We start from the raw sequence: 23,501 nt of genomic DNA, 5'->3' as shown, positions 1-23,501 counted from the left end.
GGGGAATCTAGAACATGGAGACTTGTTCCTTGCCTTCCAAGAGGCACTAGTGTTGGAAAATTCAGGCGTCTTACTCCCACAACAACAAACATTGACCACAGTGCTGCAGAAATGCTGGTAAAATGTAGTTAGGTAGAGAGAGGACCAGAGAGACACCATCCCTGATTCCCCACGGCCTCTGTGTGGCTTGGCAGAAATCCCCAAGTTTGCACATGACCCCACGGGGAAGTGGGAAGATGAAGAGGTGGCACTACTCATGACAACCAGGATGAGAAGCCTGAGCTGAAAGGGACGCTGGCCAAACTCTCCAGGAGCAGCCCCCATGCAGGGGCAACACTGAGACCCCAGACCACTCACTGTAAGAGGCTGCCCTGAAGACCACGATATGGCTATGGCTCAGCTGCTGTCCACTAGAGAGCCCACAGAAAGGAAAAGGGCCATCGAGACTCCCTTCCCCGCATCCTGCCTGCGCCCAGACAGCCCCAAAGGGGAGAGGAAGGAAAGTGAGAACTGGGAGAAACTGTGAAGGAGGCGGTTTTCAAGCAGGAGACTAAAGGACTAGTACTGCAAATTGTTGAGTTCATTTTGTTGCCAGCAGGAGAGGGACATGAGAGGCTGAAAAGCAAGGGCAGAACAGTCACAGAAAAAAATAACACGTTCTACATGAAAAAAAAATTATAGCGTGGTACGTCTATCCCACAGAGTAATATGCCACCACAAAAGGGAACGGACTGTTGATATGCACAACCACCCAGATGACCTTCCCAAGATCAGGCTGAGTGTGAAAAGCTGATCTCATAAGGATACCTACTGCGTTACTTCATTTATATAACACTGGCAAAACAGAAATTAGAGGGACAGCGAACAGATTAGTGGTTGCCTAGGATTAGGGGTACAGGAGTTGGGTGTGGCCATGATGGGGTATTAAGGGGGAGCCTTGTAGTATTGATACAATTAAGTATCTTGATTGTGCTAGAAAAATGCATAATGTTTGTAATCCCAGCACTTTGGGAGGTGAGGCGGGCGGATCACGAGGTCAGGAGTTCGAGAACAGCCTGACCAACATGGTGAAACCTGGTCTCTACTAAAAAATACAAAAATTAGCCGGGTGTGGTGGTGCACGCCTGTAATCCCAGCTACTCAGGAGGCTGAGGCAGAAGAATCACTTGGACCTGGGAGGCAGAGGTTGCAGTGAGCTGTGATTGCACCATTGCACTCTAGCTTGGGCAACAAGAGCGAAACTCCGTCTCAAAAAGAAAAAAAATGCATAATGCTACCACTGGGAAACCTGGGTCTGGGTGAATGGTGCATGGGGCCCTCCCTGTACATTTCATTGCAACTTCCTATGAATCTGTAATAATTTCCAAACAAAAAGTTAAAAAAAATTATTAGAAGGGATAGGGCATCAGGTCAGCAGCTTATTCTCAGACGGTTCAGGAAAAAAAGTTCTTTGTATTATAGTTGTAATTTTGCTGAAAGCTTACTTTCAAACATATAAAAAGTTATTTTTGAAAAGCTTTTAAAAAATAAACCAAAAAGGTTTTTGTGTAGCAATATCTGTTTTTAAAATAGTAATGGGACCATTGTTTGACTCCATGAAAATAGATAGTTGTGAATTTGAATCTGCTGTTTCTCAATTGCTCTGTCTCTGACACTGGGGGGAGGAAGACCCTCATGGAGAGGAAGCACCCACCTTGCCGTCCACAAGCTCTAGTCCAATGGCATCCACTTTGGCAGTGCTGATCCCCAGGAGGACGCCATTCTGCGAGGAGGTTCGAAACTCCAGTGTGATGTTCACATCTGACTGGACTTTGTAGCCCTCTTTGACTGTAACACACAAGGAGGACCCAAGTCAGGGTGAGCGCTGCCAGGCCCAGGTTGAGCATTTGGCCTCTTGGCTAGAGGTTGGGGGACCTGGCTCTAGCTCCTCCTTTGGATCCAGCTGCATCCCCACCAGCAGGTCACTCCTGCCCTCTGAGCCTCGGCTTCCACATCTGGGAGATGACGTGGAGCTTTTAAAGAAGACGCATGCAGTCAGCCAGGTCAGAGCAGAGCCAGGCACCTCCTTCATCTGTGGCCACAGAAGCACGTGGCCCTGCCTCACCCTGTGGACACGTCCTCCCTGCGGCAGTCTGTCCCATGAGCTGTTGGGATTTGATCCCTGGAATCCCTTTATCATCATCTGAGAATAGTCCACTTTATTTTCCTAGTATCTGTGTACTTGGGGGAATCATCATTTACTGAGTGTATCAGAGTCCATACTAAGTTTGTTAAAGGTGGGGATTGAATGGAATGCTTTTTTAATTCAGGTGATAAAAAAGCCAAGGAGCCACACTGGGGCTATTGACAACAGCAGACAGTTGTTCCCATGCCCAGGGCTGAAGGGAAAAGGAGAGAAGATGGTATGCCCAGAGCTGGGGGGTGCAAGGGGAGCTGAGGCCACGGAGGGGGCTGCCCAGCAGGGCTGGAGCCTGAGCCCCAGGAACAGCAGAAAGGAAGCACAGAGTGAACGAGAGATGTTCTGCTGGCTTCCCCCTCTTCCCCACCCAAACTTCTGCACAGCCTCCCTGGCGCCAGCTGGTCTAGACATTTTATGCCGCTGATTTTTAATTCAAAGCCCTTTCTTAACTTGGACAGTAAGTGTGCATTACAGAACCTGGGGAAACTATAGATGAAACTAGCACCCTATGTCTGGCCTCTGTCAGGAGTCACACCACTCCTTGGGGGAGACTTTGTCAGGCCATCCAGATAGCACAAGACCTGAGAAGGCTTTTTACGCCAAGAAATTAGGAATCAACTGGAATACTAAACTCAATGTGGTTTTCCTGCAGCCTTGTCCAGTGGGTCCTGTCTTATACTCTTGGATCCACATCGCTTTAGAGTACAGACTCATCCGGGGACTGCCTTCGAGAGTGTTGCTAACACATACCAAGAGCTGCATATCCGCTTCCGTCAAAGTACGTTCCTTCCTGGGCCACTGCGTAGCACCTGTTCACCGTGAAGGCAGACACCGGGCTGTCCTTGTCCAGCTGTTTGCTGTTAACCGTCACATCCCCAATGCAGGCAGGGATGCTGTGGGTGATCTAAGCCAAATGACATGCAAGAGTAGACAGTGGTGATTCTAACGGGAAGGGCTTGGACACATTTTCCTTCCACTTCATCAGACTGGTCTCAGCAAAACACATTAAAATGTAATCTTTTTGTTTTAAAACTTTAATTGCCACAATACTTCACATGAATGTCTAAGTTAGAGCTACCATTTGAGTATCTTTGCTAATAATGCAGTGGAAGTGTTTTCTATTATTTTAGTGAAATATCGTGGAAATCAAAAAATGCTGAGTTTACTAATGTGCGAATATGCATTTGCTGGGCTTCCCTGAATTGTGCTGTGGCCACGTGGCTGCGGAAAGGGAGATGTTCATTAACTAACAGGCTGGAAAGACTGATCGGGTTCTAAGGGGCGGCCCTGGCACACGATCTGTGGACATGCCTGCAAAGTAAACCTCTTTACAAGCCCCAGGTTCAAACAAGGTAATTTAAACATAAAGATGCCGTGAGGTATGCTCTTCTACAAAATAAGCACAACCACAATGAAGGTAAAATGTCAGTATGGAAAATGCTGCTTACATTTCCAATTTTCCTGGCCTGGTACTGGGAGGGCAGGCCTCCTAGGTAGAACAAACCCTCCACATCCAGCATGGTTCCATCTCCCACCACAGTCACCATGGGGGACTCTCGGCCATCGACAGTTATGAAGCCTTTTCTTTTAACATAGTCTGTCTTGACCTGCAGCAAAGTGAAAACATGCATAATTTTTGAGGAATCTGAAAAAACTTTTAACACATGTATAAACTTTAACAGATGCAACATCTGTTTCTAAGAGCTATAACAACCTGAATGCAATGCTAAAGGATGGTTCAAATTTTTAGACAGTTGGTGACGAAAAGTGGATGAGCCTGGCAGAAGAAAGGAGGCAGGTATGAAACTGCCTTTGCAAAAACTGTAACAGTGAAAGAAATCTGACATAGAAAAATGACAGCAAGAGGAATCTGACATAACTGACTCTATCTTGCTTCTAACCTCATAAGCTGTCTTTGCTAATTCAACCTAGCTATGGGAGGAATTTAGTTGATAGTTTAAAACAAAGATGGTAACAGTCCCTTCTGGAAATGGGAGGAATTTAGTGGATAGTTTAACTTTAAATCAAAGATGATAACAGTCCCTTCCCGAAATGGGAGGAATTTAGTTGACAGTTTAAAACAAAGATGGTTAACAGTCCCTCCCCAAAATTAACTCCCTCCTTGCTCAGGGACCAAAATCGCCTTTGTAAAATTAAGGAAATGCCACAAGGTTGGAATTGTGATAGGGGCCTGAATTCTGCTAAGATACAGGCATAAACTCTAACCAGCCATTGTTTCTCCTGCTAAGATGTAGGCATAAACTCTAACCAGTCATTGTTTATAATTTGCCCTTTTAAACTACTTATTGCTTAGGAATCACGTAGCCAATAGTCGTAAGTGTTATACCTTCTCCAATTGCCCCATATAGATAACATTGCTATTGTAAAACCTAGGACTGGCATTTGAGATATTTTTCAGACTTTGCATTCAGTATGAACCAACTGGCACCACCCAGAGTAGTAACCCCTACCCAGGAACTGGCTCAGCACAAGAAGACAACTTCGACCCCCTATGATTTCTTCCCCAATCCAATCAATCAGCATTTGCCATTCCTTATCCCCCGGCTGCCAAACTATCCTTGTTTACACGAGGTTTTAACCCTAGTCCTTGAATTCTTGGGGAGGCAGCTTTGAGAATTATCTCCTGGCAAGTTGCCTCGGCAATAATTAAACTCTTTCTTTGCTGCAAAACCTGCCATTCTTAGTGCATTTGCTTTTCTGGGCAGTGGACAAGAACAACCCAGCTGGCCGATTACAGGCACAGGTAAAGCGTGCTGCACACCAGAAAGTGCTCCAGAGTTCCGGTTATCAGAAAGCAAATGCCATGAGGGGAGGCTGGGCTTTACATACTCCTTGCCAAGTCAAGAACATGTCTAGTACCTTTTGTTCATCCCGCCAATGTTTGCTGAATGTCTATTTCATGTCAAGTACTAAGCAAGGCCCTGGGGATATTTCAGAAGCAGAAAAGATCCCTGCCTTCAAGACTTGTAGTCTCTGGGGGAGACACCAGACACACACGGCGAGATAGAGATTAATGGGGATAATGTGCCTTTGAGAAATGGAGTGAACCTGAGTGATAGATGGAACAGAACTCAGAAGCAGCCACCACAAGCCTCTTGAGATCGTACCGTGTGCCACTTGCCATCACTGAGCAGTGCAGGGTGAGAGACCTTTGTTCTGCCTTTGCCGAGGTCAAACATGAAGTGGAGGCGGCCCCCGTGGAGCTGGAGCACAGCGTAGTCTGCTTGGTTCTGATGAGCCATGTAGTAAATCAGGCCGCTGGAGGCGAACGTGCGGATGCTTAGCTCAACCGAGAGCCTGGGGAAAACAAGTGCTCAGCATTGAGAAAGGAAACTTTTACTTTTCATTTTTAAAACCTCAAAAGAGGACCTAACAATTGTTTCAGCGTTTACATTGAACATCTCAGGAGAGAGGGGTATTCATTCCTTCATCCATTTACACATCCATTCATATAATGAGTTATTACTGCCTACCTCTGTCTGCCGGGAACTGTTTCAGGATGAGGATAAAGCTGTGAACAAAGAGGAAGATCCCTTTGCTCATGAAACTAATACAGAAACACATCAGACAGTAAAGTGGGTCCTGTAGAGGCCAACCAGTGGCTACCTTAAGCATTCAACACGGGTAACTCTGCAAAGCTGATATTTCAGCTGAGGTCTGAATGACAGAAAGGGGCAAGCCCCTGCAAAGTGAGGGCTTGATGGCAGGGGACAGCAGGAAGCCCACCTGAGGCCGCAGGGGAACCAGAGTTACTGCAGGTGTGGAGGAAGGCTGCGCCTGGGTGGGCCCTGTCAGAGGGACCACGGTGTCACTGGACCACCCAGGGACAGGACGAGGGCAGATGTGGCTCCATCATAGGGAGAAGGGGCTTTGAGGGTGTTTGGATTTTCGGCACAGTGGGAAGTCACAGGAGGGCTTTGAAAGGGGGAGTGGCCGAGAATTCCTTTAAGAGATCCTCTGTCTAAACTGAAGAACAGGTCAGGGGGTCAGGGGTGAAGCGGGTCCCATCAGGCAGCTGTTACGACAGCCAACAGGGAGGAGTCGGGTGGCTTAGACCAGGGTGGCGGTGGGGACTCAGAACAGATTCAGGTAACATTCTGGAGGAAGAAGCAAGAGGATTTGCCAATGGATTGGATTTGGAGAGTGAGAAAAAGTGAAATGAAAAATAGCCCCTAGGCTTGGGCCTTGGGCAACCAGGTGAATGGTGATTGTGCCCGCGGCAACGGCAAAGAGCAGGAGAGCAGGACTGAGGGAAGCCTGCGAATTCCATTCGGGGTGATGAGGCCCAGGAGACTGTTCCAGGCCACATAGAGATGTTGAGTGGCTGAGGAACCTGTCCCAGTCCACATGCAGATCTCGAGTGGCTGGTGGGTCCACAAATCCTGAGTTCTAAGTGGAGGCCAGAGCTACACAGGTAGGTTCTGCCATATCTAGGTGGCATTTTAAGGTGATGGGAACATAGAAGGCCATCCTGGGAGAGCGTGTGGAAGGGCCCAGCACTCTCAGCTGGGAGACTGAGGAAGGCGGGCCGAGAGAGAGCAGGGAACTAGGAGAGTGTGCATCTGTGACAGCCAAGAAGTCCAGGGGCTGCTGAGAGCCCAGTGCAGGGGGCTCCGCACCATGTAGCTGCACAGGGGTCTCGAGTAACTCTCTCAAGGGCAGCTGGGGGTGTGCGGGAGGCTGACCGGATGGTTAAATGAGGAAACAGTCCCTGAGGAAAGGGCAGCTCTTTCAAGAGCCTTGCTGGGAAACAGAGCCAGGTACTGTGCATGTGTGTGCGGGGGAATGTGACGTCTCCTGGGGGGTTCTGCTTTAGAAGTCAAAGTGAGAGAGGGAGTGGAGCACAGAGGTTACAGCAGTCCCTTCTTATTTGCGGTTTTGCCTTCCAAGGTTTCACTTTTTGAGGTTTCAGTTACCTGCAGTCAACCGAGGTCTGAAAATACTAAATGGGAAGTTCTGGAAATAAACAATACATAAGTTTTAAATTGGGCATCACTCTGAGTAGCATGATGAGATCTCATGCCATCCCACTCCGTCCTGCCCAGAAAGTGAATCCTGTCTGTGTCCAGTGGATCCACGCCATGGGAGCCATGTCTGCCTGTGTCCAGCGGATCCACACCATGGGAGCCATGTCTGCCTCTGTCCAGCGGATCCACGTCATGGGAGCCATGTCTGCCTCTGTCCAGCGGATCCACACCATAGGAGCCATGTCTGCCTGTGTCCAGCGGATCCACACCATAGGAGCCATGTCTGCCCATGTCCAGCGGATCCACGCCATGGGAGCCATGTCTGCCCGTGTCCAGCGGATCCACGCCATGGGAGCCATGTCTGCCTGTGTCCAGCGGATCCACGCCATGGGAGCCATGTCTGCCCGTGTCCAGCGGATCCACGCCATGGGAGCCATGTCTGACTGTGTCCAGTGGATCCACGCCATGGGAGCCATGTCTGCCCGTGTCCAGCGGATCCACGCCATGGGAGCCATGTCTGCCCGTGTCCAGCGGATCCACGCCATGGGAGCCATGTCTGACTGTGTCCAGTGGATCCACGCCATGGGAGCCATGTCTGACTGTGTCCAGAGGATCCACACCATGGGAGCCATGTCTGACCGTGTCTAGTGGATCCATACCATGGGAGCCATGTCTGCCCGTGTCCAGCGGATCCACGCCATGGGAGCCATGTCTGCCCGTGTCCAGCGGATCCACGCCATGAGAGCCATGTCTGCCCGTGTCCAGCGGATCCACGCCATGGGAGCCATGTCTGCCCGTGTCCAGCGGATCCACGCCATGGGAGCCATGTCTGCCCGTGTCCAGCGGATCCACGCCATGGGAGCCATGTCTGCCCGTGTCCAGCGGATCCACGCCATGGGAGCCATGTCTGACTGTGTCCAGTGGATCCACGCCATGGGAGCCATGTCTGACCGTGTCCAGAGGATCCACGCCATGGGAGCCATGTCTGACCGTGTCCAGCGGATCCACGCCATGGGAGCCATGTCTGCCCGTGTCCAGCGGATCCACGCCATGGGAGCCATGTCTGCCCGTGTCCAGCGGATCCACGCCATGGGAGCCATGTCTGCCCGTGTCCAGCGGATCCACGCCATGGGAGCCATGTCTGCCCGTGTCCAGCGGATCCACGCCATGGGAGCCATGTCTGCCCGTGTCCAGCGGATCCACGCCATGGGAGCCATGTCTGCCCGTGTCCAGCGGATCCACGCCATGGGAGCCATGTCTGACTGTGTCCAGTGGATCCACGCCATGGGAGCCATGTCTGACCGTGTCCAGAGGATCCACACCATGGGAGCCATGTCTGCCCGTGTCCAGCGGATCCACGCCATGGGAGCCATGTCTGCCCGTGTCCAGCGGATCCACGCCATGGGAGCCATGTCTGCCCGTGTCCAGCGGATCCACGCCATGGGAGCCATGTCTGCCCGTGTCCAGCGGATCCACGCCATGGGAGCCATGTCTGCCCGTGTCCAGTGGATCCACGCCATGGGAGCCATGTCTGACCGTGTCCAGAGGATCCACACCATGGGAGCCATGTCTGACCGTGTCCAGCGGATCCACGCCATGGGAGCCATGTCTGCCCGTGTCCAGTGGATCCACGCCATGGGAGCCATGTCTGCCCGTGTCCAGCGGATCCACGCCATGGGAGCCATGTCTGCCCGTGTCCAGCGGATCCACACCATGGGAGCCATGTCTGCCCGTGTCCAGCGGATCCACACCATGGGAGCCATGTCTGCCCGTGTCCAGCGGATCCACGCCATGGGAGCCATGTCTGCCCGTGTCCAGCGGATCCACACCATGGGAGCCATGTCTGCCCGTGTCCAGCAGATCCACGCCATGGGAGCCATGTCTGACTGTGTCCAGTGGATCCACGCCATGGGAGCCATGTCTGACTGTGTCCAGAGGATCCACACCATGGGAGCCATGTCTGACTATGTCCAGTGGATCCACGCCATAGGAGCCATGAGCCCACTGGTCACTTTATAGCTGTCTAGGTTCGCAGATGGACTGTGGCAGTACAGCAGGGCTTGTGTTCAGGTCACCCTGATTTTACTCAATAATGCCCTCGAGGCACAAGAGGAGTGATGCTGGCATATTGTTATAATTCTTCTATTTTATTATTATTGTTAATCTCTTCCTGTGCCTAATTTATAAATTCAACTTTATCATAGATATGCATGCATAGGAAAACACAGTGTATATGACGTTTAGGTACTAGCCGAGGTTTCAGGCAACCACTGGGGGTCCTGGAACGTATCCCCCGAGGAGAAGGGGAAACTACTCTACAGGCACAGACTCTGGAGCCAGAAGGCCTGGGTTCGAATCCCAGCTCTACCATTTACCAGCTGTGTGACTTTGAGCAGATGCCTCAGGCTCCCTATACCTCAATCTCCTTATCTGTTAAATGGAGATAATAACAATACCTTCCTCATAGGAGAATTATGAGGAGTAAATTAGGGCATCTGTGTAAAAATCTTTGTGTCAACCTCCAGCACAATAGTTTGCTGCTCTTGCTGTCACTGCTGACGATGGGGTGACAGCGGCATCTGTGTGCTGGTCTGTGAGGAGTGGCTGCTGTGCATGTCCTAGGAGGAGAGAGCGGATGGGATCCAGAGGACAAGCTGGGGCTGGCTGGGTGGGCTTTGCTAGGAACAAGTACCCTTCATCTGTGGTAGCAGAAGAGATAGAGGGTCAGGAACAAAAGCAGGGGCTGGTCTTTTTGGTGGTGGACGGATGAAGGAGCTCTTTCTTCTCAACGAGGCAAGTCATCAGCTGGGGTGGGAAGAGAGACTGCGGTGCACAGGGCTCTGAGCTAAGAGCAGCTATGAGGAAGTAGTCATGGAGAATAAAAACCATGAACATATTAGAGCAATGCACTGGCTCCCCATGTCGTTTGGAGGCTCCATCTGAGATTGACGGCTATGATATCCAGCTCAAACCAGCTAGGAAGGAGACATCCATCTCCTCGGCCTTGGTCTCCCGTGTGGGTTCTGGCACACAGAAGGCGGAATGTTGGCTTTTACCTGGGCTCGCAGGAGTGGGAGAGAGAAAGGGTTAGGGGATTTTGCAGAGGACATCTGTAACACTGGCCTGGAACCTATCTGGGGGATGAATTGTGATTTGGGGCTAGAGAAGAGGGGAGATGGTGGTGGGAGGGCATTAGGGCTAGCAGCTTAGAGGTCTCCATGCAGCTGAGAAACTGCAGGAGTGGGGAGGCACAGAGTGGAGACAAGAAGAAAGGGGTTTGCTAATAGGAGGCTTTTAAAGTCGAGACTGTGGGAGGGATGGATACCTGTGAAGAAGTCAAGGGTATGGCCATGGAAGAGGCTGGCTGAGGAGGGAGCAGGGAAAGACCTTCCACAGATCACAGTTTGAGCACAGAAAGGTCAGGTGTTAGGCAGCTGTTGAATTCACAGAGAGTGATGGCAGGAGCTGCAGAAGACAGACAGGAGCCCAGGTCTAAGGGGGTATGACAGGGTGGCACTCACAGCCAATGACAACAAGACGGGCAGGGCATGGCAGAGACTGCAGGCAAGCCTGGCAGGTGAGCTGGAGGACCTCAGGAGGAGAGAGGAGCAACATGGAGTCCGGGAGCCCCAAGCTCCAGGCCTTGAGATCTTCCCTTGGCAGAAGGGTCCCAGGGACAGGCAGGTATGAGGGCCAGAAGGTGCAGAGAGGGGTGGGTGTGGCACTCGGGATTTTGGCCACCACAGTGTAAGAGTTTGGGTAGACAAAGACATCAGACTAGGGAATGCTTAAAGTGGAATGGGGTTGAAAGTCCAAACAATAATAGATCCGGGAGACTTAATTTAGACGCCCACACGCTTCCTTACATGCACACAGAAAGGGGAAGCCAGCCACTCTCCAGAAGGGAAAAGGCAGAAACCACAGACTCCCCAGTGAACCACCATGAAAGCGTTGTGATTTGCACCAACACTGAATTCCTTCTCTTTGCCATTTGGTTGCAAATCAAGCACTTCATCGTAAAATAAAAGCAGGTTCTTTTGGAAAAGACTCTGTGGCTGCAGAACACCCCCATACATCTAGCAATGAGACGCTGCATAAGGATGTTAGAATGATACCTACTTCTTTCTGACAGCTGACTGATTAAAAGGCAAGATGAAATGGCTGTTTTGGGTGAGACCAAACTGGTGAGCGCCGGGAACGTACTCCAGAGCTGCATCCACCACACACTGTTCCTGTAAGAGACACACAGGGACACTCAGCCGCCACCCGCAGCCCGAACCCCACTGACACACGCGTGTTCCGCCATGAAGAGCCATCTACAAAGCAATCCCATTAGAACAGCAACAACCACCAGTGCCTGTTGGCGCTCACTCCATCTTCGGTTTAAATGATGCACTCGCCAGCGCTTTATCTCCCTGAAGAAAGCACTTAGAGCTTCTGTCTTTCACCTTAATCCCACTCGGCTTCACTGAAATTCATAAGGACACTGAAGTCTCTCCTACAAATTTTCATCAGGCTTAAGGGGCAACGGCCTTGCTGTCCCCCTAGGCCCCCGCCGTGACCTGAGGTTTTGGGAATGGCCCTAAGGATGCAGCTGCCGAGATGAGCTGCGGACCAGGCACTGGAAAACTGGAGGTGCCCACAGGTGACATGTTTTGCAGGGCCTCAGAGTGTGAACCTAGGTCCACACTGACAGGGCAGGATGCAAACAAGAGGAGCCAGGCGGGAAGGGCCCCTGAACCCCATGCAACCATCTGCGGGCTGCCCTGAGAGTGCCCAAGTCACGGGGGTCCCAGATGCTGTTTTCTGCTTCAGCACAGGCAGATGCTACCATGAAAACTGCCCTGAACTCAAAGCCTCGCCCTGCTCAGAAGGTCCTGCTCTTGAATGCTTCTGCCATCTTCTAAATTATTAGAGTGCACACTTTAAACCAGGGAAACAGAGAAAGCAAAAGGGGGAGAAAATGAAAAATAACAATGGCTGCCATTCAAAATATTTGGCCAGAACTGGCTTTTCCTAATGAATTGAATCTTTTTTTTTTTTTTAAGCAACAAATATGTGCACAATGGCTTTACATGAAGTACTTATTTTCATGCTTTCCTGGCTAAATGTAAATTGATAATGAGTCCTTATAGAAGCTCTGCCAAAAGCATATTATACGTCAGCCCAATGCGCGGCCTGGGTGTTGGGGCCTACAATCTATGGATTGGGCCGTGTCATCTGAGTTGCTTGAGGCACCCTTTCCCACCCTGTCCCCACTCTGATTTTTAGCACGGCTCCAGCTCCAGCTCCAGCTTTCGCAGGCACCTTTACAGCAAGGCCCCATTTTAACTCCCTCTGTCCTAGGCCCTCCTTCGCTGACTGGACCTGACTGATAGTAAAGGAAGCCGCTCCTACTGGAAAAGCCCGGGGCTCTGGCAAGAGCTTGCTGTCCTCTGCATCGGGAGCCAGCTTAGGCCTTTCTGACAGCCAGCAGGTGTCCAGGTCGACTTGCTCATGGCCAACTGCACTGTTGAAATCCAAAAGTCTAGGTAGAAACAAGAGAGTGTTTTCAAAATTAGGATATCACAAACCAGTCCATGAACCCAAGTCATCTGATAACTGTACAATGAAAATCAATTAAAAACCATGTATATATTTCTCTTAGAGTAACCAAAGTGCCAATCCTTCACTGTGACTCAGAGTCCAGACATGCTATCTTAATATTTCTTATCTGATGCTTCTGCTTGCAATGGCACCCAGCCTAGCGTATCCCCATGTCAGACCCTGGCCATTCCTGAGCACCCCCCAGGTCAGCTCTGATGCCATCGCCTCCTCCTGCAGCCTTGACTGGGCTGCCTCAGGGACACGTTTTTGTCTGTAGTTCCCAAGCGCTGCACAGTGACCTCCACGAAACACTGATTTCTTGTTTACGTGCTTCCCCTTGCCAGGAGGTTGTGGGCTACGCTTGTCACATGCACTTTCACTCTGCAGCTCCTGTGCTGTTTCCTGTGCCTGCACACGTCCCCCTGGCACTTTCCCAGGCACAGCTGGGAACTCCACAGAAACGTTTCTGCTCTACCGAGTCCACAAACCCATGACTTTCAGGAGCATGAGGATGCCTCATTAATGAATGAATGAATGAATGAACAGACAACTGGGGGAATAAACATAAACCTGTACAAAAATCTAAACCAGAGCTCTGACATTATGATTGTATTGAAACCCAATGCTATGTTTTATTCTTGCAAATTTCAGGGACTCCTAAGAGGTAATTTCACAGATAAGGACACTGTGACCATGAAAGATCCAAGTCTTTGTTCAAGGTCACTAGGCAAGTCAGTGACCCAGCCAGGAGGGAGCTTCAATTTCCTGATGCCCAGGGCACTTCCAGGTTCTCCTGGGCAGATGCTGGTCCCACAGAGCAGAGCACAGCTTGTGTCCCATCAGCACCCTGTCCAGAGGCAGAGGGTGAGCAAGGAGGAATGAACTGCTCATGGGCACATGTCAGTTCTTTTCCTCCTCATGAGCTCCACACAGGGAATGGAGGCTTCCAGTTATTTTATTTTATTTTTTTTTTTTGAGACAGAGTATCACTCTGTCGCCCAGGCTGGAGTGCAATGGTGCGATCTCAGCTCACTGCAGCTCCACCTCCCGGGTTCAAGTGATTCTCCTGCCTCAGCCTCCGGAGTAGCTGGGATTACAGGTGCCCACCACCACGCCCGGCTAATTTTTTGTATTTTTAGTAGAGACGGGGTTTCACTATGTTGGCCAGGCTGGTCTCAAACTCCTGACCTCATGATCTGCCCACCTTAGACCCCCAAAGGCTTCCGGTTCTTAATTATACAGTAATTGTTTTTGGGGAAGCCATTGATAACCTGAAGCTGCTAGTAGCCCCGTAGTAAACAGCTCCTTCAAAGCAATGCTCTCAGGACAGCAAGAGACTTACATCACAAAATCCCTATGTTCCTTCAAATGCATGTCAAAAATATATTAAAATCCCGGCTTTTTATGGACAGTCACAGAGAGCTAATGTTCAGCGATGGTTTTTAAAGTATGATGACCAGATCTGTCTAACATTCTAATCCAATAAAATCCATCTGGGGAGACTTACATGATAGAACAATGGGGTTCACTCATTATTTGGGAATTTGCAAAGTTTTCAATCTCAAACAGTACAATGAGATTTCAGATTAGTGTTAGCACTCACCATGAAAGGTCAGAAAGTGCAAGAACATGCAGAGAGCAGGTACACTTACTCCAAATTGAAGATCAGGTTTTTGATACAGCCATGGAACGATCTTCTCATTGTGAGCAGCGACGTCCCCTCTCCCTCTGGAATTCCCCCGACGTACAGATTGGACACATTTATCGTCCTGCTTTCTACTAACGCGCCCAACTTCATTTCCACAGGATTGTTCTCATCCAATTGGACAGTGATCATTCTAAAAGACCAATGGAGAAAATAAATGAAAAGCTTTAAACGTAATGAAATAATAATTCCATTTTAGTCCATAATTCCCACAAGTTCTCACTGAATAATAAAAGTTCCCTAAAGGTTCATTTTAACAAGACACTGTCTGTGACCAAAAAGGTGAATCTTGAAAATTAAAACTCACAACTGAAGATTTTTCAGAAACGAATGGAATGTTATTAAATATCCATTGAATGAGATTGCCTTTTGGAGAGATTTTCTTTTTCTTTTTTTTTTAACCTCTTTACCTATGATGAAAATGCCCAGTGTGCTTTTAAAGCATTCAGTCTACATTTTGGAGGGAAATATACAGGAATGTTGATATAATGCTATTTACTATTGATATAACACTATTTACTAATAGTGTAGTACTATTTGCCACAGGATCAATCCAATGTAAAGACAATTTATGCTGGGCCCCAGTAAAGGGCAGAGCTAAAGTTGTTTAATTATAAAAATTCTACAAGTATCTTATTACAAAGCAGATGAAACTGGTTCCCAGGAAAGAATCCTAGCAAGGTTCTAGAATTATTTGGATGCCGATGACCCCAGTTATCTAGCCGCCCACGGCACCACCGCAAGGTTCCTCCCACATTCCCTCTGAGCTCACCACACCTTCATTACACACTGCCTGGCCGCGTACAAGTACCTCCGATTCCTGACCAAGGAGATGGAATGCGCTTGTCCATCACCGCAGGTACCCGTGGGAGCGTGCAGGAGAGCTTTTCTCAGGCCTGTCCCATCCCCAGGATTGACATGTACCTCAATGTTGCCTCCGATCAGCATGATGGAAAAGAAGGGCTGGGGAGGTTGCATAGAGAATTTCCCAGACAAAACACATTACTATATGATTTAGAAAACTTTCATCTTATGAAGATAATGTGAGAAGATTAACATCAAATGAGTAGAGCAATTCCTTAAGAATCTCTTCAGCTGTCACAATGTTAAATTTTGTATGTTACTTTCTAATCTCTGTTCATATAATTTATATTCTGCATTATGCTATTATTGCTGAAGACTTCAAACATTTCCATTCTGCATTGCCTCATATTTATTGTTTATTGCTACATTAGATACCAATAAGTAGATATATTGTAATTTGTCTTTTTATCAATGAAATTTAAAGTAGTTTCCAACTTTTTATTATCATACATATGAATATTTAATTGTTTTGCCTGTGATGTTGTTTCCAACATTATGAAAAGTAGAATTAAACATTTGAAGGATGTGAAAATGTTTAAAGCTTTTAATTTTTTTTGACACATTGAAAAGAGGTAGTTTATATACTAGAAGGATTGGAATGTGAGTATCTCACAATACCCTTGCTAGCAATGGCTAATATCATTCCTTTTTGCTGACTTAGTAAGCACACTTTGATTTGAAAGTAACCTTACTAAGACTAATGGAGAAGAAGTTTGGCAGTTCCTCAAAAAGTTAAACATAGAATTATCATATAACCAGTGATTCCACTCCTAAGTATACACCCAGAAGAACTGAAGACAGGGACTCAAACAAATACTTATCCACATATGTTCATAGCAGCATTTATTCATAATAGCTAAAAGGCAGAAATGCCCCAAAGTTCATCCATGAAGTAACTGATGAACAAACTGTGGTATGTATATACAGTGGAATATTACTCAGCCATAAAAAGGAATGAAGTACTGATCCATGCTCCAATGGGGATGAACTTCAAAGACATGCTAAGTGAAAGATGCAAGACATCATCATATGATTCCATTTGTACAAAATATCCAGAATAGTAAATCCAACTATACAGCCGGAAAGCAAATTGGTGGTTGCCAGGGGTGGGGAGAGAGGAGAATGAGGAGTGACTAATTAATGGCATAGGCTTTTGAGTGATGAAAATGTTTGCAACTAGATGGAAAAGGTGGCCTCGTAACATTGTGAATGCACTAAATGCTGCTGAATTGTTCACTATGAAATGGTCGATTTTAGGTTATATGAATTTCAGTTCAACTAAAAAAAAAAAAAAAAAAAAGATCAGTGGAACTCATTAACCAGTCGTAGTCACTGTCAGCCCTTCCCCAAGTATGTTGTGACATGTTTGGGTTCTGCAAACTTGTGTTCCAGTCCTGACTGTGACTCATACCAGTGGTGTGACCTTGGTCAGGTTTACCAGGCTCTCTCAGCACATTTCTTCCTCAGCAAAAGGTAGGAAGCAGCATTCCCCTTGCAGCATGGTTGTGATAATTACACAGCAATGTCTGTAAAGTACCCTGCAGAGTACAAGGTGGCATTCTATAGATTTTGGCTGCATGGACTCAACTTGATTAAGACAGTGTGCTAACATTCTGTAAAGTCTCTTCAAATTATGTGATAGACACAAATTTGAGCAGAGGATGGGGAAATATCACCTACGCTCTTGAAAAGGAACATAAATAAGGAAAATGGTCATCATTTCTCTCCTCTCTCTGTTAGTTTACTGTGCTTATCACAGCCCACATTTCCCTTGCTGCTCCTTTCAATCCTATAATAGATAAAGAAAGTCTTGCTTCATCCAGCAGTAGACTGAAGACCTCAACAGGATTTAAGGACTGCTGTTGGCCTTGTAATGAAGAGAAATGACCACAACATGGGGAAGAAAACTCCGTATATGCTATCTGAATGAGTTTTTAAAAAATTAGAGGTAGACAGCAAATAACTTTTTCCTCAGTCACCAGACAATGAAGATGGATTATGCAATATGAGAAATCATTGATTCATAATGGGATGACATTCAGCAACAATAACTTTTACTTATTGAAAATGCACATCCATAAACAACCAGGAACACAGCGACAATAAATGTTTATGAGTCAGTCATTTTCCATTCATTGTTTCCCGAAGTCATTTCCTGAGCTTGGGGCTCAGGAGCACCGGCCCTACTCACCACGTGTGCTTCGTCACGATCACCCCGCTTCTCCACCTCCCCGCCGAGGGCAGCCAGGATGATGCCACTGCTGTTCGTGGTGGCAAATGTTACCAGCCATTCTGATTCTGGTGACAAAGATTTGGGTGGCAATTCAATGTAGCCGCCTTTCAAGAAGCTAACACTCCGGATGGGCTGGACACAGAGGAGATGAAACAGCATGGTGAGTTCCTAGCTGTGGCCAAACCTTCCATGGGGAGGACACTGCTGATTTCCCCATCATCTCTTTTCTATCCCCACTGGTTTGTTGTGTTATGATGTTGATAAATCAATGGACACTTATGGAAACTCATTTGAACATTAATAACAATGTTTCCTACCTCCAGTAAACAGCCTTTTCTCACTCCATAGGAATTTCTGAGTAAGTCAAAGGTTGATCTGGATATTTCCAGGTTCTTGATGCAGCCCACAAAGCTTTTGGTGGTGACACCTCTCCTGTAGGGAAGGGCATGAGAACAACCACAAAATTTGGGTTTTTAAATTCCATTTTTGAAAGAAGGAATACAAAGCCACTGGGCAAGGCACAGTGGCTTATGCCTGTAATCCCAGCACTTTGGAAGGCTGAGGTAGAAGGATTACCTAAGCCCACGAGTTTGAGACAAGCCAGGGCAACATAGTGAGACCCTGTCTCTACAAAAAATAAAAAATTAGCCAGGGATGGTAGCATGCACTTGTAGTCCCAGAGACTGAGGCAGGAGGATTGCTTGAGCCCAGGAGTTTGAGGCTGCATTGAGCCATGATTGTTCCACTGCACTCCAGCCTGGGTGACAGAGCAAGATCCTGCCCCCCAAAGCAAGAAAAGCCGGGGGGGGGGGGTAAACCCTATACTTCTGGAATACCTGTTTCCATGTGTTACTCTGCAGAAATGTCTTGGCCTCCCTCTAAGAGCAATATTGATAGAGAGAACTTCAGGTCAAACAAATACTCTCTTACTCTCCTTAGGACTAGAGAAAGGGATCAAACTTAGTGAGTTTGGCTACTTGGATGGCTACCTACAGAAAACACAGGCCAATTATAAGAAAGACAGTGCACAGTGCATTGCAGCACATAGATTATAATCCAGTCTCCATGTAGAGTAGAATGTTTGCTTCCCATGGGGACAAGTGCAGGTAATGCTATTTCCCAGGATCTGACTGCTAAAAAAGGAAGTCATTGTCTGTTGTTTACGTTGCATATCCATGAACTTTGTCCTAAAGGAAGTAACTGTATTTGGTGAACTCTGGGATTATCCGAAACTCTACTTCTCAATGTTCAAGTCAATATCATATTTTTCTTACCAGAAGTCTCCACACTCCTGGCTGAGGTCAGGCTACAATGTAGTCCAGCTCTAATTTCCAAAATATGGAGACCACTGAACATCTCCCAGCTGTACTCTTCTGTACCAGCTCTTCACAGGAGAGCTTTGCAATAACATGGTTTCCTGTTACAGTTACACCTCATTTTTTTTTTCTCATCTTGAACAATGAGCTATGGACCATTAAGCAACTATATGATTTTGGACAAATTTCAACCTTTCTAGATCTCAATTTCTTTCCATGTAAACGAGGAGGCTGGCTTTGATGACACCTAAGTCCCTTCTACTGAGAACATCTGTGATATGGGCTTCTGTCCTTTCCTGCGTTGTCTACACTGGGCCGTCTGGGCAAAGTCCAGATGTACTAGGACATAGCCGAGGCTACAGGAACACCCCAGTCCTGGTCCCAGCATGACAGGGAATGAATCTGGGATGGGATCTGGAGACAGCTTCTAGTCCTGGCTCCGTCTTGGCAGGGAGGTAAGACTTAGCAAGTGACCAACTCCCCTGAGGTTTAAATGGATTCGATTCTAAGATCCGGAGGCGGCTATGGTTGCAAACTGTGTTCCTTGGGACTTTCTAAGATACCTGGCAAAGAGAAAGGGCACAGTGGAGAAGTGGTTCTCTCTACAAAAGGCTGCTCATCATAGCAACTGAATGGCTGCAGCTCTGTGCCATATAAGAGGATTCTATGAAAGAACCTGACCTAAATATAGAGCGCTGCTACAAATGGACATTTGCTAACCACTATGCTGAATGGCCCAGTTTGGACATTTAATGACCCCGCTCCCTGCAAGCTGTCTTACCTTGACTATTGGACTTTCATAAATGTCTTTTTTGAATGGTGTGAAAGAACCTTAGAGTTTAATTACAACCAAAATTACAAAACTGAGGACAATGAACCAGCCACACAAAGTTTCTGTAAATCATTAAAGTCACAAAGCTCAACATGAATCAGTCTTACACAAGGATTCCATTGTGTGTCCTGTGCCATTTCATTCCACTTCTTGATGCTGGTCTTTCAACTTGCACATACATTATTCAGTCTAACCACACAAAGGAGAATCCAGAAAAGTCTGCAGAAAGCATGATTTCTTTTTTTTTTTTTTTCCTTTTGCCTTAAAGGAGATCTACTTCTCTAAAATGTCTAGAGAGGGAGATGAAGTATGACAGCAAGTAGGGTCTCCAAATATTGCACGGTAACAGGATTTAGATGTTCTAAAGGCAATACATATAAAATCACTAATTTTTCTGCAGAAGGCCTGCTTTACTTCTCAAATCACATGGCATAGAGTACTTTGAATAAATAGAAGCAGATGTTACAGGTTGAACCGTGTCCTCCCAAAAGATGTGGTAGTCTTGATCCTCCTTATGTGTGAATGTGGCCTTCATTTGGAAAAGGTCTTTGCAGAGGTAATCGAGTTAGGATGAGGTCATTAGGGGAAGTCCTTAAGCAACATGACAGTTGTCCTTATAAAAAGGGGAAATGTGGACACAGGACCCAGGCCAAGGAATCCCTGAGGCGACCAGAAGCTAGGAGCATGGAACAGATTCTCTCTCACAGCCCTCAAAAGGAAGCAAGCCCTGCCAACACCTTGCTTTTGGACTTGCAGCCTCTAGAACTGGGAAAGAATAAATTATTGTTGTTTAAGCCACCTGGTTTGTGATACAGTCCATTCTCAGCCCTAGCAAGCTAATACAGTTGGAAATCAGGGACATGAAAATTCTGCAGTTTAATATACCTTACAACTCTTGACCTTGGTAATCCACCCACATAAATTGGGTCCTTGTCTAGGCGGTTGAGGTCAGAAGATGCTCCCGGAGTCTCGCCCTGCTTGGTTTCTTTATTACTGGTGTTATAGGCATCGATAACTGCTAGCACTCCTAAAAGGAGAGCACAGGCAAGAGATAAGAAAAGGAAAATCTCTTTCCATGTTAAGGTAAAATGCAAACTTCTGGCAACAAAGCTCATTTACAAATGCATATTCTTTTAGATTCTGCGAATTTGATCAGCTAATGTTCTTGGCTATTGAAGGACAAGTGAAAATCCTCTCTATCAAAGTCAATACACATTGCTAAATAAGAGCAGTATGCATGTGGAAGAAAACAGAATGGATTTGATTCTTGATTCCAATCCAGCATTTACTGTTAAATAACACACTTGGAAATCACAGGCAAATACAAGTATAACACTCCTCCAGCAAAATGTGAATCCTGTTGGTTAGTATTCCAAAGACAACACTGGCTTTCAAGTAGACTATCATTCAATACCCAGGAAACTACTGTGGAAAAAAGAATGCTGATTTTGAAAAGATTTCTATTCTTATGAGGGTGACCGACATCTGGTGAGTCCATCTGTGTCCCTACCTTGCTTCCGGTTTCGCTGGAAGGCAATTTTGTACCAGGTTCCATTGTTATAACGTCTGTCTGTCAAAAGGGTAATGGGTCCTGAACCCAGGTCAGTCATAACCTTCACTCTGCCACGAAACAGCTCGATGGATAAAAAGTCTTTCTGTAAAAAAGAGAACACAGTTCCCCAGGTTATAGCTTTATCCCAGGTTTCCCTTTCCCTTCAAGTCAGGGATGGCTGAAACCTTCTAAAGTCAAACTGAGAAAACTGGATCTGGCCCCACAGCCAGAGGTCTATCGGCTACGAAACCAAAAATGCCCACGAAGGCTTTCTAGAACACTACACTAATATAAATGAAATGTCATCTGTTGTTACCAAAATCCACAATTCAGTAAGAGAAATGGAATCTCCTCGTATCTTTTTCATTGAGACTGACAAGGGGCCCGTTCTAAAAAATAAAACCAAAAGACTGAAAGACAGAAATCACCAGCCCATGAGATGCAAACAAGAACATGAAATTCCCATGGATGGAATTCAAACAATGTCACGGTGGTCACAGTGAACCCAGAACAAGACATATTATTTGAGCTCGAAATTTAATAACAAATGTTGAATTGATATCTATAAAGACTAGAAGGCTAGTTTCTACTTGGTGTTCTTCTATATTTTTCTAAAGGTTCTACAATGATAATAAATAATTTAAAATGAGGAAATTGTTTAGCACACACATATATTAATACTAGTATATGCTCATAAAAATTGTATGGTATACATATGTACATATTTAATTAGTAAATCCTCATTAAACATAAACAACCACATAGCAATCTAAATGTGCGTATACAGTAGGGCCTAGGGCCCCATAAACACTCTTACTGTGCCGTATGAACCCAGGTAGAGAAGAAGTCCATTAGGTGAAAAGGTATTAAAAAGCATGATTATCTGGGTCACGGTAGCCGGAAGTGACTTCTCCACGACAGAGTACCCACTCCCGTCAAAATGGAAGGAAGGGTCTTCATTCTGGGAGCTGCAAAGCAGAAGAGATGAAATAGAATCCATTCTCAGGAGGGTAGAAAGAACCAAGAACACACTTACTGAGTTCTCCTTCACAAAGATCACTGTAGAGCTATTAGTTCCATACTTTCATAACAAGTGTAGATGATAATATTTAAAAATATGCTTGCCATGTGAAGATGCAAGACAAATGCCCAGCTGCTTTATAAAGAAAATAATGTTAATGCAGGCAGTATTCATTGTGGTAAAAATACATTTCTTTACAGGAGGATAACTGCTATAAATATTTCAGTTTATCAACTGGATTTATTTGTTCTAATCTCCTTTAATATAACTGTCCTCTTTTAACTCTGGTGCCTTCAGAATAATTTTTATATTGACATTTTCACTTTGCTGATGAGGTTTTAACTAATACCTTAGGGAAACTGGAGTTATGATGGAAAGCAAGTATGTGCCCATATACCAGAAGCATCACTTCACAAAACAATCATCACTGACATCCTCAAAAATCTGCAGGATGAGCTTAAAGACCCATATCATACTTAGAGATGAGTACGTAGGTTACAAAAGGGATATAATACGGCCCAGGGCATTTTCAGGTGAGTGTGTTTTCTGGTCTTCTCCCCCAACAGAGCAAAAGGCTGACTTGACTCACTATTCAATCGCAAAGCCATTCATCTGGAACAGACCATAATTATGTTCCAAAAATAATTTTCTGGAATATCATAAGGCTTGAGAGTGAAACTTGGATGAGGATAGTTTTTGGGTAAGAATTTGAACTGTTCCCAGTTAGAGGTGTAAGAACCAAACTCAGTGCCACATTTCCAAGCAAGGCAGTCTAACCAAACAGTAAAATCGTTTCCATGGATGATAAAAGAAAACAAAACAAAAAATAGTGCTTTGTGAAACCTGAGGTTTCAAATGTATAACTACCTGCACTCTTGCTTTTTCAAAAATTTCCATCATGTGGTCTCTTTGAGGAATTATAACTTAAAAGAAATGCACTCTAGATAAATTCTTCAACTATGGTTTAATTCTTTAATTCTTAAGCCTGTGGCTTCCTAGCCATATGTTCCATTGTTCTACCTCTTGGCCAACCACAGTGCATGTGCCGGAGGATAGAGACTCTAGAGCTAGACTACCAGGGTTCAAATCCCAGGTCCCCAACATACTAGCTGTGTGAACTTGGAAAACTCACCTAACCTCTCTGTGTGCCCCTTCCTTCAGCTATAAAACAGGGATGACCATAAAACCTCTCTGGGAGGGCTGCCCCAGGCAGTTCTTAGAACAG

The 23,501-nt window shown here is 46.4% G+C and overlaps 1 protein-coding gene across 4 annotated transcripts in view; it reads right to left on the bottom strand.

Annotated features, from left to right (window-relative positions):
• LAMA1 (laminin subunit alpha 1) overlaps nt 1-23,501 on the bottom strand; it is a 175,711-nt gene that overhangs the window by 3,586 nt on the left and 148,624 nt on the right. The window contains exons 49-61 of one of the 4 annotated variants that reach the window (XR_010152023.1): nt 22,073-22,223; nt 21,214-21,358; nt 20,589-20,730; nt 17,873-17,987; nt 17,514-17,687; nt 15,270-15,421; nt 14,406-14,591; nt 12,535-12,694; nt 11,287-11,399; nt 5,308-5,711; nt 3,628-3,786; nt 2,930-3,083; nt 1,694-1,827 (exon numbers count right to left, since the gene is read on the bottom strand). Coding sequence is in view for 3 of the 4 variants with exons in the window: in XM_009433670.5 (XP_009431945.4) it covers nt 1,694-1,827; nt 2,930-3,083; nt 3,628-3,786; nt 5,308-5,497; nt 11,287-11,399; nt 12,535-12,694; nt 14,406-14,591; nt 15,270-15,421; nt 17,514-17,687; nt 17,873-17,987; nt 20,589-20,730; nt 21,214-21,358; nt 22,073-22,223 (1,975 nt within the window). In the remaining variant the exon portion in view is untranslated. Of the gene's footprint in view, nt 1-1,693; nt 1,828-2,929; nt 3,084-3,627; nt 3,787-5,307; nt 5,712-11,286; nt 11,400-12,534; nt 12,695-14,405; nt 14,592-15,269; nt 15,422-16,644; nt 16,861-17,513; nt 17,688-17,872; nt 17,988-20,588; nt 20,731-21,213; nt 21,359-22,072; nt 22,224-23,501 lie in introns of those variants that run through there. The other 3 variants (XM_009433670.5, XM_001141549.7, XM_016933333.4) reach the window with 3 other exon arrangements.

This window comes from Pan troglodytes, chromosome 17 (assembly GCF_028858775.2).
Source record: "Pan troglodytes isolate AG18354 chromosome 17, NHGRI_mPanTro3-v2.0_pri, whole genome shotgun sequence".
Classification (NCBI taxonomy): Eukaryota; Metazoa; Chordata; class Mammalia; order Primates; family Hominidae; genus Pan; species Pan troglodytes.
Note: the sequence above shows the minus strand (reverse complement) of the source record. Positions and strands in the feature narration are given on the sequence as shown.